Source organism: Chiloscyllium plagiosum, chromosome 7, assembly GCF_004010195.1.
Source record: "Chiloscyllium plagiosum isolate BGI_BamShark_2017 chromosome 7, ASM401019v2, whole genome shotgun sequence".
Taxonomy (NCBI): Eukaryota; Metazoa; Chordata; class Chondrichthyes; order Orectolobiformes; family Hemiscylliidae; genus Chiloscyllium; species Chiloscyllium plagiosum.
In genome coordinates, this window is record NC_057716.1 from 31,096,277 (window position 1) to 31,112,234 (window position 15,958).

Sequence of the window (15,958 nt, forward strand, 5' to 3'; positions counted from 1 at the left end):
CACGCTCACAGCAGCCACATTTTCCACCCTCTAATGTTAACAGATGGAAATTCAATGTTCTTGGACCTAGTTTTGCTAACTGGCTCATTTTTCCTGTAAGTGCCAGGCCATGATGGGATTGCCCAATCGGGAATCAACACTGGTGTCCTCATGCTTGTGAGTGATTGAAGGCCATTTTTAAAAATTCTTTCATGGGATGTGAGCAGCTCTGACAAGGCCAGCATTTATTGCTCATCCTGGTCCTTGAGAAGGTGAAACATCGTGATCCACCTCAGTATTCATCTGAGCTTTTGTTCCAACTAATCTGTTTAATCCTGTTTTCAGGCACTGCCGAGCAGTGGTATCCAATATATTAGCCAATTGTAACATGTGACAATTCAAATGCTAAAGGTTGCATTTTGATTAGTTTGTGGACATAAGAACTAGGAGCAGGATTAAGCCACCTGGCCCTTCAAGCCTACTCTGCCATTCAATAAGATCATGGCTGGTCTCTTTGTGGCCTCAGCGCCACTGAAAAAATTTACAATTGACACTGTCAAAGGTGGCTCAGTGGTTAGCACTGCAGCCTCACAGCGCCAGGGATCCAGGTTCGATTCCAGCCTCAGGCAACTGTCTGTGTGGAGTTTGCACATTCTCCCCGTGTCTGTGTGGGTTTCCTCCGGGTGCTCCGGTTTCCTCCCACTGTCCAAAGATGTGCGGGTCAGGTGGATTGGCCATGCTAAATTGCCCATAGAGTTAGGTACATTAGTCAGAGGGAAATGGGTCTGGGTGGGTTACTTTTCGGAGGGTCGGTGTGGACTTGTTGGGCCGAAGGGCCTGTTTCCACACTGTAGGTAATGTAATCTAAAAAAAATGTAATCTTAAGATGCCAGTGTGAGAGGTATATTCATCTTTATTTTGATCTTTTTATGCATTTGCTGAAGTGAAGGTAATTTTTTTTTTCATGATTGTACCTGATTTCCTGCCCTTGGTGCTATAACGTGCATTTTGTTAATACAAATTCGCTCTAACGCGATTGATGAATTGGGGACACTGTTTCTAAAGCATAAACTTTTAAAATGTGCGTTGTCTGTAACTCGATTATATCACCAACGCTTTCAGCACAGTTTCTATAGCGCCATTTTTCTATAATGCGGGGTTGCACAAGAACCCAACTATCGTGTTATAGAAGAACTATCTGTATCATGATTGACATCTGGTTGAGCCAGTCACCATTGTCAGAGTAGACAGGCAGGAGGCATGTATTCTGTAAGCGTGTGAGACATATTTTTGATGATTACAATTCATCCGTAGGATGTGGATTCCACTAGCAAGGCATTTATTATCCATCTCCAGCTGTCTCTCAGGAGTTGGTTGGTGAGCTGACTTCTTACACAATGCATAGTGTAAGTACATCCAATATTCCTGTTAGGTTGTGAGTTCCAATGATTTTGATCCAACAACACCTGAAGGAATAATGATTCTTCCCAAGTCAGGATGATGTTTAACTTGAGTGAAAGCTTGAAGGGCAGTGATACAAGTGGTACGTTTGGAAGCTACAGTAAAAGGTGCCACGATGAATTGCCCCATCTTGTACAAGGTACACACTGGTGCGCTGGTGGTGCAGGGAATGAATGCTGAAAGCGTTGCTTGAAAGTTGTTCCAAAGAAAACTGCTTTGTCTTTAATGATGCTGAATTTCTTGAGCGTTGTTTCAGCTGCACCCATCCATCATTTCCTCACTTGTGGTGGTGGAGGGTGGTGGAGACAGGAAGTGAGAGTACTCCAGTAGCCAGGACAGTTCAGTTTTATACTAAATATCCTGAGTTTGGCTAACTTGTTGGTTCCCATGCCTTGTCAGCCATTTTGGTTGACAACACTACATTTGACCGAATGGCTTGCATTTATTCATAGACGTATGTCACGTCTATCAGAAACATCCCAGGCACTTCATACACATCAAATTACTTTGAATTGGAGTGATTATTTTAAATGTAGATAGTCATAGAGATGTACAGCATGGAAACAGTATCTTCAGTCCAACTCGTCCATGCCGACAAGATATCCCAACCCAATCTAGTCCCAATATGCCAGCACACAGCCCATATCCCTCCAAGCCCTTCCTATTCATATACACATCCAGATGCCTTTGAAATGTTGCAATTGTACCAGCCTCCACCACCTCCAATGGCAGCTCATTCCATATACGTATCACCCTCTGCATGAAAAAGTTGCCCCTTAGGCCTCTTTTATATCTTTCTCCTCTCACCTTAAACCTATGCCCTCTAGTTCTGGACTCCCCCACCCCAGGGAAAAGACCTAGTCTATTTATCCTATTCATGATTTTATCTCAGCCTCTGACACTCCAGAGAAAATAGCCCCACCTATTCAACCTCTGCCTTTCACTCAAATCCTCCAACCCTGGCAACATCCTTGTAAATGTCACAGATTCCATAGTCCCATGACCAATGATTGGATGTATTATTTATCGACGTTAGTGTTGGTTGAGGGGAAAGTGTTGATCAGCAGAGGAAAACTAGGGCTGGCTCTTTTTCAAGCACTGGGTTTTTGCTAATGAACACCACAACCAGTAGGTTTACCATCTTATTGCAACGTGGTCGTCTACAACAGGATAGACTTTCTTCAATATTGCTACTGGTAATCGTCTTACAAAAACAGAGCTCAAACCCTGAAGTGGGTGGTTGTGAGATCGACTTTTATTTCGGCTGTTTGCTGCTGTTCTGAAATGAAGTTAAAGAAGAATTATTGCTTGTTGTTCACCCATACCTAATGCTAGGCTAAGGCCACATACACGCCCAAGAATTTGTTGTGTACATGGATACAAAGTAGCAGCTCACCATTCGATGATACAACAGGAAGGATGCTGCAAGGTTGCTAGCCTTTCTTCTGTGTCAGGAAATGAATGGAATCTGTCGTGCTTCTGCAGATACCTGGGATACCTTCTCTTAAGATGGATATTGTTTGAAAATGGAAGAATAATACAGGTATGCATACAAAAAAAGAAGAAAAAGCATTGGTTCCTTCAAGGAGAAATTGATCCCATGTAGAGATGGTAATGGACTCGGCAAACTTGGCAGTGAGTGTTCAGAGAATTCTTGCAGAGAAAGAAATATTAATGATTAATCACAAGGTTGCAAAGCATGCTAATGAGTATCCCACTGAACCCTGCAAGGAAGGCTCAGTAAACATAATGCTTTCTGTCAGTCCAAATGCTTTCCTTTTTGTAAAAATTTCAAACAGGAGCCATTCCTGGGATCCCACTGAGCAGCAATGAGCAATGCAATAGGAATAACAGTCGGGGTCATTTCTCAGCTGGGAAGTCCAGTAAAACAAAGAGCGTCAGTGAGCCAATTTGGACCCAACTCCGCTTAATTGCCAGAAGCCCAATTTGTGTTCTGGTCCTTTGAGACTGGGCATAAATAGTTGAAATGAGACTGCTGTACACATTCCTTTCAGAAAACAAAAAGGATCAATGTATTTGAAGTAACATGGTGGGATAAAAGCCTCAAGTATGGACGGACTGTTTTGCTTTCATGTCGGTTGTCTAATGCAGCCATTCAATGCCGTGAATATGAATTTGCTGCTGAGACTCCCGATAAGTAATTAGAGATCATTAATTAACACTCCATGATCTATGGTTACAGCTGTTATTGCTGAATAAGGCCTGCGAATTCCCCGCTGGGGTGAAATCATTTCACAACAGCTCTGACATATTAGTGAAACACAAGAGGCATATTTCATATTCAAGCCTTACCACAGGAAGGTCAAAGCCATTGGCTGCCTTGCTGTTCTGGAGCTGACTGCTGAAGTGTGCCCGTCCTAATGAACAGTGGATCCCTGTGAGAATATGACCAGCTATTATTAAAAATCGGGAATGCTGTTTACTAAACTTAGATGACATTTAGTGGGAATACATGGCAAATGCATTCTGATTCTCAAGAGGGTGACTTGCTTTTGGAAAGTCAAAAACAATTAAAATGCGACTGAATTTGTTCTCTTGTTCTCAATTCTGAGCCTTGTTCTTATTATCCTAATTTGTTCAAAGTGCTGAAGTGAAACATATGAAGTGCAGGATATGGAGTTTGAATAATTGGGACAGGTGATAGATTATTTGAATTACGTGAACATTCGAGTGCACCTAATATGGGGAACCTAATGAAATAGTCATTTTAGACTCGCTTCCAGATGATGACTGGGGACACACTCAAATTATTTTGAATCTGAACAAACATCCTCCCCACCACTTCACCTTTTAATTGGCCTTCACAGACCAGAAGTCCCATCTCCAATCACCCTTGAATTTCTCCGAATACTTATCCTTTTCACAGGATTGTACATTTAGTTATTGAAAATCTGTCTGATTTTATGGGTTTACAGGCAAATTGCCTGTGGCACAATCTGTCAATTAAGGAATAGAAGATTTCTTGGCTTATTGTAGAAGGTAGAGCTGGACTGGAGGAAGACAGCTGAGAATGACCTTGTACTGGTCGTCCCTGCTAGCCAGAGACACTAGAATACCACATGGCAGTTGACGGAGAATTAGAGGCTGTAATAGGCGCTAAGCCAGAAATTTCCACAAACTCTACCTGACTGTTAAGGAAGAAGGGTAAAGTATTAAAGGTCACCGTATACGCACAAAGAAAGCAAGCTTTTATAAGTTTCTGTACAAAGAATGCTGTGTAGTGTGGAGTAGAAAAATATCATCAGACTTGACCAATGTTTCATAGCTTTGAAGATTGTCAGGTTCAAGGATTTTATGTCATCTGGAAAGATGGTCTGCGCAGTCCACCACAGTGAAGAAGTGGACAGGGCTGGGGTGAGATGGTAGGGAGCTTGGGGGAAGGTTGGGAGCTTTCATTTCCTACAATGTGTGCTGAGAGTTTAAGAGAACAATGTTGGATATATTGACATTAGAACAGTCAAGAGTGGGGGAACTGTGCAAGAGGGTATGGATAGGCCGGCAGAATGGGGCGTTAGATGGCAGATGCAGTTGAATGCATAGAGCAGGGCAAGGATGTGTGTCATGGCAAGATTTTGGAGGGTGTTTAGTGTGTATTGATGCATGTCCTTAAGATAGTGTTACGACATGATAGCAAACACCTCTGCTAATTAAACCAAACACACAGAAAGGTTCTCTCAACCCCCTTGGCTCATAAGTCTCATTCCTGATGAAGGGCTTATGCCCAAAATGCCAATTCTTCTGCTCCTTGGATGCTGCCTGGCCTGCTGTGCTTTTCTAGCACCACACTCTCAACTTGGATCTCCAGCATCTGCAGTCCTCACTTTCTCCCACACAAAAAAGTTCACCTCGCCTTGTAATCGGTTAAAGTACGAGTGACAGAGCACTACCCAAATTCCATTATTTACCAAACAAATATCCATTTAATCTTTAACTGTAAAAGTGAACATTAAACAACAATTATTTGCAACTCTAAGCCTCCTTTGTCTTCAAGATTTGTTATCTCCCTCCCACTCTATAACAATCTACTGATCCAATAAAGCCCCTTTTAATTTACAGCAACATAATGTTTTCAAACCCAGCAGCGGCTGTTGTCTGCAGTGTTGATCTTCCTCTGTTGTAGATCTCCCTGGATCACCTTCGGTCTTCAGCTGCAATGATGTTTCATATGAAAAATGTACCCTTGACAGAAAGTGTTGTCAGGCGGTCTGATAATGGCAGGTGGTGCTCTTTCTCCTGCTAACTGTCCAAAATGCCTGCTCTTTATACCCAAAACATTGGACCATCTCATTAGTTCGATGTTGTCAAAACAGTAAAATTAAAATTCGATTGGGTTTTGGTATCTTGGGGCATAATTTAAACTGATTAGTTAACTTTGAACTGCAGTGAAAACAACTCCGGTATCTCGTTTACAGTCAAATGTTGCATCTTCAAATTGTCCAGTACACTTTGTTCCTGCTAGTCAGTCACATGACAGGTGCTTGCCAGTGTTCACTCTTTCTTAAAGGTACAGTGCACACCTTCAACTTCATAACAATTGACTGCATGAATAGATTAAAATCATAAAAATAGGAACCCTTGGTTTTCTTCTAATGCAGAAAGGCAAGAAATTGGATTGGACACCAATTAGATCTGAGTAAGCTTTTCTACTCCATAGAGTTTAAACATGAGAGTGGTTGGGGACTTGATAGAGTTTAGAAGGATGAATGAGAATCTGATTGAAACTTACAAAATACTGAGAGGCCTGGATACAGTGGATGTGGAGAAGATGTTCCTACCAGTAAGGAGAGACTAGGGCCCTAGGACACATCCTCAAAGTGAAGGGACATCCCTTTAGAACTGAGTTGGGGAAGAATTTCTTCAGCCAGAAGATGATGGATCTGTGGAAGTCAATGCTGCAGAAGGCAATGGAGGTCAAGTCATTGGGCGTATTTAAAATAGAGAGAGATAAGTTCTTGATCAATAAGGCGATCAAAGGTTACGGGGAGAAGGCAAGAGAATGGGATTGAGAAACATGTCAGCCATAATCAAATGATGGAGCAGACTTGATGGTTGAATGCCCTAATTTTGCTCTGTCTGTAATGGTCTTATGGTTTTATTGTATTTACAAGTCATGGATAGGAAAGAAAAGCAGCAAAGGCAGAAGGAATGTTTTACCAGAAAAGTATTGAGTATATTGAACATAGTCCTCATGATGCATTGTGTGGGTTTGATTGCGATCCCTTATTCTACCAACTAAAACTATTGCCACTTTTGTTTTGTGGCTATCGGAAGGAGAGCCCATGCAAAAAGAGAACAAGAGTGAGTGAAGATGTCTTTGTTTCCTGTGAAGTACATTAAAATGGATTTTGAACAAGCAACTTATACATGCATGGTACAAATAAACAGATGGTGTGGAATGACAGCAAATTATACACAGGCGATGCCAGCCAGCCGCAGTTTGCAGAGATAATTACCTCAAATGAACTCTAATGCAGCAACAACGTGACACTTAAACAAGGCCCATGACAAGATGTGTAATTACAGCAGTAACCTTTTGAACCCATCAAACAACTGAGATATCATCTTAGAGAAATGAGGGGAAAAGAATGACCCTAAAGAGAATAAATCTCTACAAACCTCTGCAGTGAGCAACAGCTGAAAAAGAGCGTCCTAGGGTAGGCAAATGCACTATAGATGGTCTGTGACCTTTTTTAATGCTGAACCCCTGTGGCCTGCTTTTATCTGGCATAACTAGATATCCAAATCAAAGAATCGCTTAGCACAGAAGGGGGCCATTCGGCCCTTTGTGTCTGTTCTGGCTCTATGAAAGAGCTAGCTAATTAGTCCGGCTCCCAGAGCTCTTTCCCCAGAGGCCTGGTATAAAAGTGAGACAGATTAGACTCTGATGAACAGACTGTTATTGATACATCCTAAAGATGATGGGCATTTACAAGCTGGGTGTTGCTTGGGAACAATTGCTACACGTCTGCTGTTTAGGCTTGGAGACTGAAAGAATGCGTTAAATCATCGCTGAGAAAAAGCTTGCTAGAAAGTACAGGAGAGTTTACTTTTGCACGTCAACATGATGATTTGGGGTTTGGTTGATTGCCTTTGGTCAGCGTTTATAACCTTTATTCAATGATTTTGTGAAATCCTTAGGTGTGCATCCTGTCCTGTGAAAACAGAATCGAGCCAGTTTAGCCAGCTTGCTCATTTTCTAGAGCAATGAATACTGTTGATAGAATGTACAGAGTAGCACGTATGGCCAGTTAAACTGTTCAATACAATCATGGCTGATCTTTTGTTTCAGCATGGTGGCTCAGTGGTTAGCACTGCTGCCTCACAGCGTCAGGGACCGGGGTTCGATTCCATCCTCGGGCGACTGTCTGTGAGGAGTTTGCACATTCTCCCCGTGTCTGTGTGGGTTTCCTCCTGGTGCTCCAGTTTCCTCCTACAAGCCAAAGATGTGCAGGTTAGGTGAATTGGCCATGCTAAATTGCCCCATAGTGTTCAGGGATGTGTAGGTTAGGGGTAAATGTAGAGTAATAGGTGGCCTACTCTTCGGAGGGTTGGTGTGGACTTGTTAGGCTGAAGGGCCTCTTTCCACACTGTAGGGATTCTAACAATATCTTTCAGAACTCCATTTCTGTGCCCAAACCACATGCCCCTAGAGTCCCATGGTCTTCAACAATCTCAAATTTGATCTACAACCGCAGCTCCCTGAGGTGGAGATTTCTTCACTCACTCTTTTTCTCTTTTGGCATGGGCTATCCTGCCTGCCTGAAAACATTTCTCCTTGCTTCAGTCCTTTAGCACCTCTTATTTCGGAGACCATGAGCCCCTGATTCTGGAAGCAACGACTCAATATTGACCCTGCCAAACCATCTGGTTGAATGAGGTGCTGCATTAGTAAGGTCATTCTTCCAAGGATTTTTCTTTGGCAATAGGTAAAACAAAACAGAATTATACCGAGTGGCCCTACTCAAGTTTGTGTCAGGTGTCTAATTCTCAACAATATAACGCTTTGTTGTAATGGCCCTTGCAACGAGGGGAAGATCAGTCTCAGTTTGCTCTCCCCACAAATTTTGCAATGATGGGGCCCTCTCTTGCCATTCTGACTTAAGTGGCCTAGACGTTTTCAACTGCTTGGTGTGCAGGGCCCTTGCACACAGATTGAGAGAGAGTTCCCACACTCAGGAGAGCCATTGGACTGCTGGTGTGTCTGTGGAATGAGATCCCAAATCCAACCAACAGATTCAAGAGAGAAAAATGCTAACAAACATTCCAGCACTGGTTAGCACATTGCCCGAAGCACTATTTGGACGACTGAAGCCGTGCTCCGACATGATCCGGACCGGTTACCGACAAACAGAATGCCGGGTTTCAGAACGATGATGAAGATTTATCACAGGCTCCTCTACCTCTTCCTGCTGACAGTCACCTCCTTGGGTTCCTGCCTTTAAACCACCGTCCAATGTCCCGCACTGCAAAAGATGCTGTAACATCGTGAGCCATAGTCTGTCTACTTGTGGTTTTTAACGATTGAGGATTTATTGGATTCCGAAACCATTTAAACACATATTGCGTGGCACCGTGAGGATATGGTTCAGGGTTAATCTCCACATTAAGTTAATCACTTGGAAATCAATGAGTGTGATCTGATCGAATATACAGATGCTAATCTCTTGCTGGGATTTTAAAAACAAATCACTGCATACAGGCTGTCTGTAGTGTGGAGAATCTTTGATCCTTCATATCTTCAACTTGGAAAAAATACAGATCCCAAAAAAAGCAGACATTAGGGAAATAACGTGTATTTATTTTGCACCTTTTGTGTAATCAGGATATCACTAAGTGGTTCATAGTATAACAGAGACTATATAGCGCAGAGGCCATTCAGCCTCGCTTATCCTTCTATTGCTTCATGGGTGAATCTAGGCTTAAATTCCAAGCAGCACTGGGGGAGCTCTGCACAGCTGGAGGTGACTTCTCCCAGTGGAAGTGTTAAGCAAAGGCTCCATTTGCTGTCTCAGGAAGATCCCATGACGATATCTTAAAGAAGGGCAGGGGAGTAATCCCTGGTGCCCTTACCCACTATTTAGTCCTCTGTCAAAATCACGAAAGGCAAGCTACCTGCTCATTTGTCATTTTGCTGTTTGTGGGAGCTTGCTGTGTAGAATTAGCTGCATTGTTTTATATTACAACTACGACTACCCTTCAATAATATTTATTGGCTGTAAAACATCAATGACATCCTGCAACTGTAAAATCTAACGTGTATCTGAAATTTTTTCAAGTCTATTATTATGACTTGACTGAACTACTCCCAACGGTAGAGAGTTCCACATTCTAACCACTCTCTGGCTAAAGGTGGTTTTCCTAAATTCCTTATTGAATTTATTAGTCACTATCTTATATTAATGTTGTTGAGTCCCCCAAGTGGAAACAACTTGCTTACAGAGATCTAATCTGTCAATCTATTCAGAGTTTTATGTATCTCTCTCTGTCCTTTGTTCTGGATAAAAGAGCCTTAGCTTGTTCAGTTTTTTTTCTGACCTGTGTAAGATTTCCATTTATGAACATGTCTGAAAGCATTTTCTCCTGCTTTATCCTTTGTATAGCATCAAGACAATAAGAAGCATTGTGAGGCAAACCCTCTATTCAAGAAGAGTGTTCAATACCACCTTCTCAGAAACAAAGTATGATCTGTTAAGATCACGGTGGTACAACGATTAGCACTGCAGTCTCTCACCGCAAGAGACCCGGGTTCAATTCTAACCTTGGTTGACCATCTGTGTGAAGTTTGCACATTCTCCTTGTGTCTCCTTGGGTTTCCGCTGGATGCTTCGCTTCCCTCTCACAGCCCAAAAGGTTAGGTAGCTTGGTCATGCTAAAATGTCCCATGTTCTCCAGGGATGTGTCGTCTCGATGGATTAGCCATGGGAATTGCTGGTTTACAGGGTTGGGGGCTGTTAGGTCTTGGTGGGATGCTTTTCAGATGGATGGTGTGGACTCGATGGGTTGAGTGGCCTCCATCTGCACTGTTTGGATTCTATGATTCTAAGACAGACAATAAATACTTACCTTATCAGCAATATCCACATCCTATCTAGAATTCCTACAGTGTGGAAACAGGCCGTTCGGCCCAATGAGTCCACACCGACCATCCAAAGAGTAACCCACCCAGACCCTATTATCCTATATTTACCCCTGACTAATGCACCTAACCTATACATTCCTGAACACTATGGGTAAGTTAGCATGGAAAATTCATCTAACCTGCACATCTTTGGACTGTGGGAGGTAACCGGTGCACCTGGAGGAAACCCCAGCAGACACTGGGAGAATGTGCAAACTCCGCACAGACAGTCACCCAAGACTGGAATCAAACCTGGCTCTGTGAGGCAGCAGCATAACTATGCTGCCACTGGGGATTAATAATAATAGAAGGCAAATTTGAAATGTCTTCACTGTTGTAAGGTAGGCCAGTATTAGGCTTTACTAACTCGGCATAATTGTGGTTACTGTGTACAGGTGGAAGATGCCACAAGTCTTGCAATGGCAGATGCTGGGGACCATCGGAGGATCAGTGTCAGACCCGTGAGTATCTTTAATGTAGTACTGTATATTTCCAAGACACATTTAGTTCGTGGGCCTATGATATCCTTTCATCATACACCCTTGACTTTTAATCACGGGTTGAATATTTCTTGTTAAATGCAATTGCAAGAACAGTCTTTAGTTTAATTGAACCAACGCATAAAATCAGGCCATTTGACAGAAATGATTAACACACGTTTGTATGCTGTGTCGCCAAACTGACCGGTCAGATGTATGCATCCCATTGACAATGAGCAAGAGCTTTATCAAAAGCAAATAATCTCTTTTTCGGGCAAATGCAAAACACTGTAGATGTTGCAAATCTGAAATAAGAGCGGAAATGACAAGTCAGACAGCAACTTGGAGAGAAAAACTGAGCTAATGTTTCAGATCGGTGACTCAGTTTTGCTGGATGTGTTCCCTGTTTTTTTTCTTACTACTGACCAGCTGAGTATTTTTTTATATTCTGAGAGTGTGCTTTGTAATTTGCCATTTTTAGTTCTACAACCTCAATTGATTTAAACACTGAACAAGTGGTGAGGACTGGGTGATAAGAGGTAGATATTGTGTGTGTATAAGGATTTTATGAATTATTTTCTCAAAGAGCTTGGGTTAGCCAAAATGAATGAAATCAAATCAAGCCTAGCATTCACTCAAATGGGCAACATTTTTCAGTAGATCTAATAGTTGAAACGACTCTGACTCTCAGAGATGTGCAGTGACTGTTAAAATAACATGCAGGAATTTAACTAATGATCCAAAAATAGAATCTTGGAAATGACTGTTACATTAGTGTGTGAAGGCTGTGTTTGTGCAACTGTACGTTATCTGCTCTCTTACAAGAAGTAGGTATATTTTATTATTTTAAGATGCTTACTTTAAATTTATCTATTAAAATAGTCGATTTATTTCAGTTAGTGCTGGCTATCTATGCACATACACATCACCAAGCTGGACATTTCAATCTTTGGCCGTTTTGTCTGAAAAATATAAACTACTTGGATGTATCTTATTGTGAAGCATACCTTCAGCATATTTGAATCATGTACAATCTGCCTGACCGTCTCCCAGGCAGACGATGGTACTGCAGATGCCGGAGAACAGAGTCAAGATTAGAGTGGTGCTGGAAAAGCACAGCAGGTCAGGTAGCATCCGAGGGGCAGGAAAATCAACGTTTCGGGCAAAAGCCCTTCATCAGGAATCGTAGCATTTCACGAGGGATGGAGGGACAGCTAGCGCAGTGGTCTCGGTGTCAAATATTTGCCCTTCATATGTTCTGCACCCTTTGTTAGAAAGGAATTCCTCCACTCTTTGCTGTTGCTTTATGAGTTGCGGCACTGCTCTGACAAAGGCAGGGAAAGCTGATTTGACATCAAAGTGGCGAAAAAGCAAATTTATCCCCCCACTGCACCCTCCCCTGTCCTGATATCAGGATTTTTGGTGAACGTTCCCTGTCAATTGATCCACAGTTCTTTTCCCCTCTTTTAACCGGACCATGGAGATACTTGCTGCATGTAAGCTCCCTCTGCACTCTCTGGAACCCTTAAACTCTCAGTTTACACTCTGGGATTATTTGGCTGGGAAAGGAGGCATTCAACCAAGACACCATCCACAAATACCGCATGCCTGCCTGTCAATCAGAGAAAAGGCTGGTCGAATTGAATTGAACTGAATTGAATTTATTGTCACGCGAACTGAGGCACAGTGAAAAGATTTGTCTTGCGAGCAATACAGGCAGATCACAGAGTTAAATAACATAGATAAGTAAAAAATAGGTAAACAGCAGCAAAAACAAAAACACAGGTACGGGCGAATGTTAAGAGTTTGAGAGTCCATTCAGTACTGAAAATGTGTTGCTGGAAAAACGCAGCAGGTCAGGCAGCATCCAGGGAACAGGAGAATCGACGTTTCGGGCATAAGCCCTTCTTCATTCAGTATTCCAACAACAGTCGGGTAGAAACTGTTTCCAAGCCGGCTGGTGGGTGTGTTCAGGCTTCTGTACCTTCTCCCCGATGGTAGAGGTTGTAGAAAAACATTGCCAGGGTGGGATGGATCTTTGAGAATGCTGGCGGCCTTTCCTTGACAGCGGGCCTGGTAGATGGATTCTATCCTGGTCGATGTCAGCCGGGTAAAGAAACAGATTCAAAATTTGGCGTCAAGCGAAAGCCGCACTTGTTCCGCTCTGCCAGGACATTGTCTGGTGAGAGACAGCAACTGCCCCAGGCAGGTATCTCCTGAGATGGTTTCTGTGTGACTGGATACACGTCATTGAAAGCAGAAGCCTACCTCTGAAAGCACAGATCTCAGTAGATGCGCTACCCTGATAGAAACAGGATGTGATACGTCCCAATCCCCTTCACAAGCATGTTCAGGAGATAACGTTTTGTTAAATGTTTCAAGAAAGTGGTGAATTTAAATTACCATATATAGTTTCTCAGTCTGTTCACACAGCAAGTCCAATGCCATCCATTCCACACTGCAGGTAGGATCAGGCATGTTTGCCCAACTTCCTTTTGTTATTTGGATGTGAAGCAGTCTGATTTTATCTGAAGATTTCCCTTTCGGATTTAGTGTATTACCACCGCTTGCACTCCACCCCCACAATAGTATTGCAGTCAGTTATGTATGGGGAATTACCTGCACGCTTCCAAACTTCAGCACATCTCAACAAAACATCAACGTACCACACCTCTGCACCAACACATAGATTCATGGACTCACAGAGATGTACAGCATGGAAACAGACCCTTCGGTCCAACTTTTCCAAGCCGACCAGATATCCCAACCCAATCTTGTCCCAACTGCCAGCACCCGGCCCATATCCCTCCTAACCCTTGCTATTCATATACACATCCAGATGCTTTTAAATGTTGTAATTGTACTAGCCTCCACCTGGCAGCTCATTCCATACACGTACCACCCTGAAAAAGTTGCCCCTTAGTTCTCTTTTATATCTTTCCCCCCCTCACCCTAAACCTATGCCCTCTAGTTCTGGACTCCCCCCACCCCAGGGAAAAGACTTTGTCTATTTACCCTATCCATGCCCCTCACAATTTTGTAAACCTCTATAAGGTCACCCCTCAGCCTCCGACGCTCCAGGGAAAACAGCCCCAGCCTGTTCAGCCTCTCCATATACTCAAACCCTCTAACCCTGGCAACATCCTTATAAATGCTTTCTGAACCCTTTTAAGTTTCACAACATCTTTCCGATAGGAAGGAGACCAGAATTGCACGCAATATTCCAACAGTGGCCTAACCAATGTCCTGTACAGCCGCAACACGACCTCCCAACTCCTGTACTCAATACTCTGACAAATAAAGAAAACCATACCAAACGTCGTCTTCACTACCCTATCTACCTGTGACTCCACTTTTAAGGAGCTATGAACCTGCACTTCAAGGTCTCTTTGTTCAGCAACACTCCCCAGGAGGTTCAGTGTATAAGTCCTGCTAAGATTTGCTTTCCCAAAATGCAGCATCTCTCATTTATCTGAATTAAACTCCATCTGCCACTTCTCAGCCCATTGACCCATCTGATCAAGATCTTGTTGTAATCTGAGGTAACCTTCTTCGTTGTCCATTGCACCTCCAATTTTGGTGTCATCTGCAAACTTACTAACTAAACCTCTTATGCTCACATCCAAATTCCTTGTGGCACTCCACTGGTCACAGGCCTCCAGTCTGAAAAACAACCCTCCACCACCACCTATGAGCCAGTTCTGTATCCAAATGGCTACTTCTCCATGTATTCCATGAGATCTAACCTTGCTAACCAATCTCCCATGGGGAACCTTGTTGAACGCCTTACTGAAGTCCATAAAGATTACATCTACTGCTCTGCCCGAATCAATCCTCTTTATTACTTCTTCAAAAAACTCAATCAAGTTTGTGAGACATGATTTCCCATGCACAAAATCATGTTGACTATCCCTAATCAGTCCTTGCCTTTCCAAATACATGTACATCCTGTCCCTCAGGATTCGCTCCAACAATGTGCCCACCACCGACGTCAGATTCACTGGTCTGTAGTTCCCTGGCTTGTCCTTACATGTTCCTTAAACAGTGGCACCACATTAGCCAACCTGCAGTCTTTAGGCACCTCACCTGTGACTATCGATGATGCAATATCTCAGCAAGAGGCCCAGCAATCACTTCTCTAACTTCCCACAGGGTTCTCGGGTACACTTGATCAAGTCCTGGGGATTTATCCGCCTTTATGCATTTCAAGACATCCAGCACTTCCTCCTCTGTCATATAGACATTTTACAAGATGTCACCATCCATTTCCCTACAGTCTATATCTTTCATGTCCTTTTCCACAGTAAATACTGATGCAAAATATGCATTTAGTATCTCCCCCATTTTCTGCGGCTCCACACACAGGCCGCCTTGCTGATCTTTGAGAGGCCCTATTCTCTCCCTAGTTACCCTTTTCTCCTTAATGTATTTGTAAAATACCTTTGGATTCTTCTTAACTCTATTAGCCAAAGCTGTCTTATGTTCCTTTTTTGCTCTCCTGATTTCTCTCTTAAGTATACTCCTACTGCCTTTATACTCTTCTAAGGATTCACTCAATCTATCCTGTCTATACCTGACATATGCTTCCTTCTTTTTCTTAACCAAACCCTCAATTTCTTTAGTCATCCAGCATTCCCTATACCTACCAGCCTTTCCTTTCATCCTAACAGGATTATATTTTTTCTGGATTCTCGTTATCTCATTTCTGAAGGCTTCCCATTTTCCAGCCATCTCTTTACCTGCGAACATCTGCCCCCAATCAGACTTTGAAAGTTCTTGCCTAATACCATCAAAATTGGCCTTTCTCCCATTTAGAACTTCAACTTTTAGATCTGGTCTATCCTTTTCCATCACTATTTTAAAACTAATAGAATTATGGTCACTGGCCCCAAAGTGCTCC

The 15,958-nt window shown here is 42.8% G+C and overlaps 1 protein-coding gene across 1 annotated transcript in view; it reads left to right on the forward strand.

The window, feature by feature from the left end:
• Nucleotides 1-15,958, forward strand: part of LOC122551916 (receptor tyrosine-protein kinase erbB-4-like) — a 958,043-nt gene that overhangs the window by 607,659 nt on the left and 334,426 nt on the right. The window contains exon 5 of the mRNA XM_043694485.1: nucleotides 10,975-11,040. Within this exon, the coding sequence (XP_043550420.1) occupies nucleotides 10,975-11,040 (66 nt within the window). The remainder of the gene's footprint in view (nucleotides 1-10,974; nucleotides 11,041-15,958) is intronic.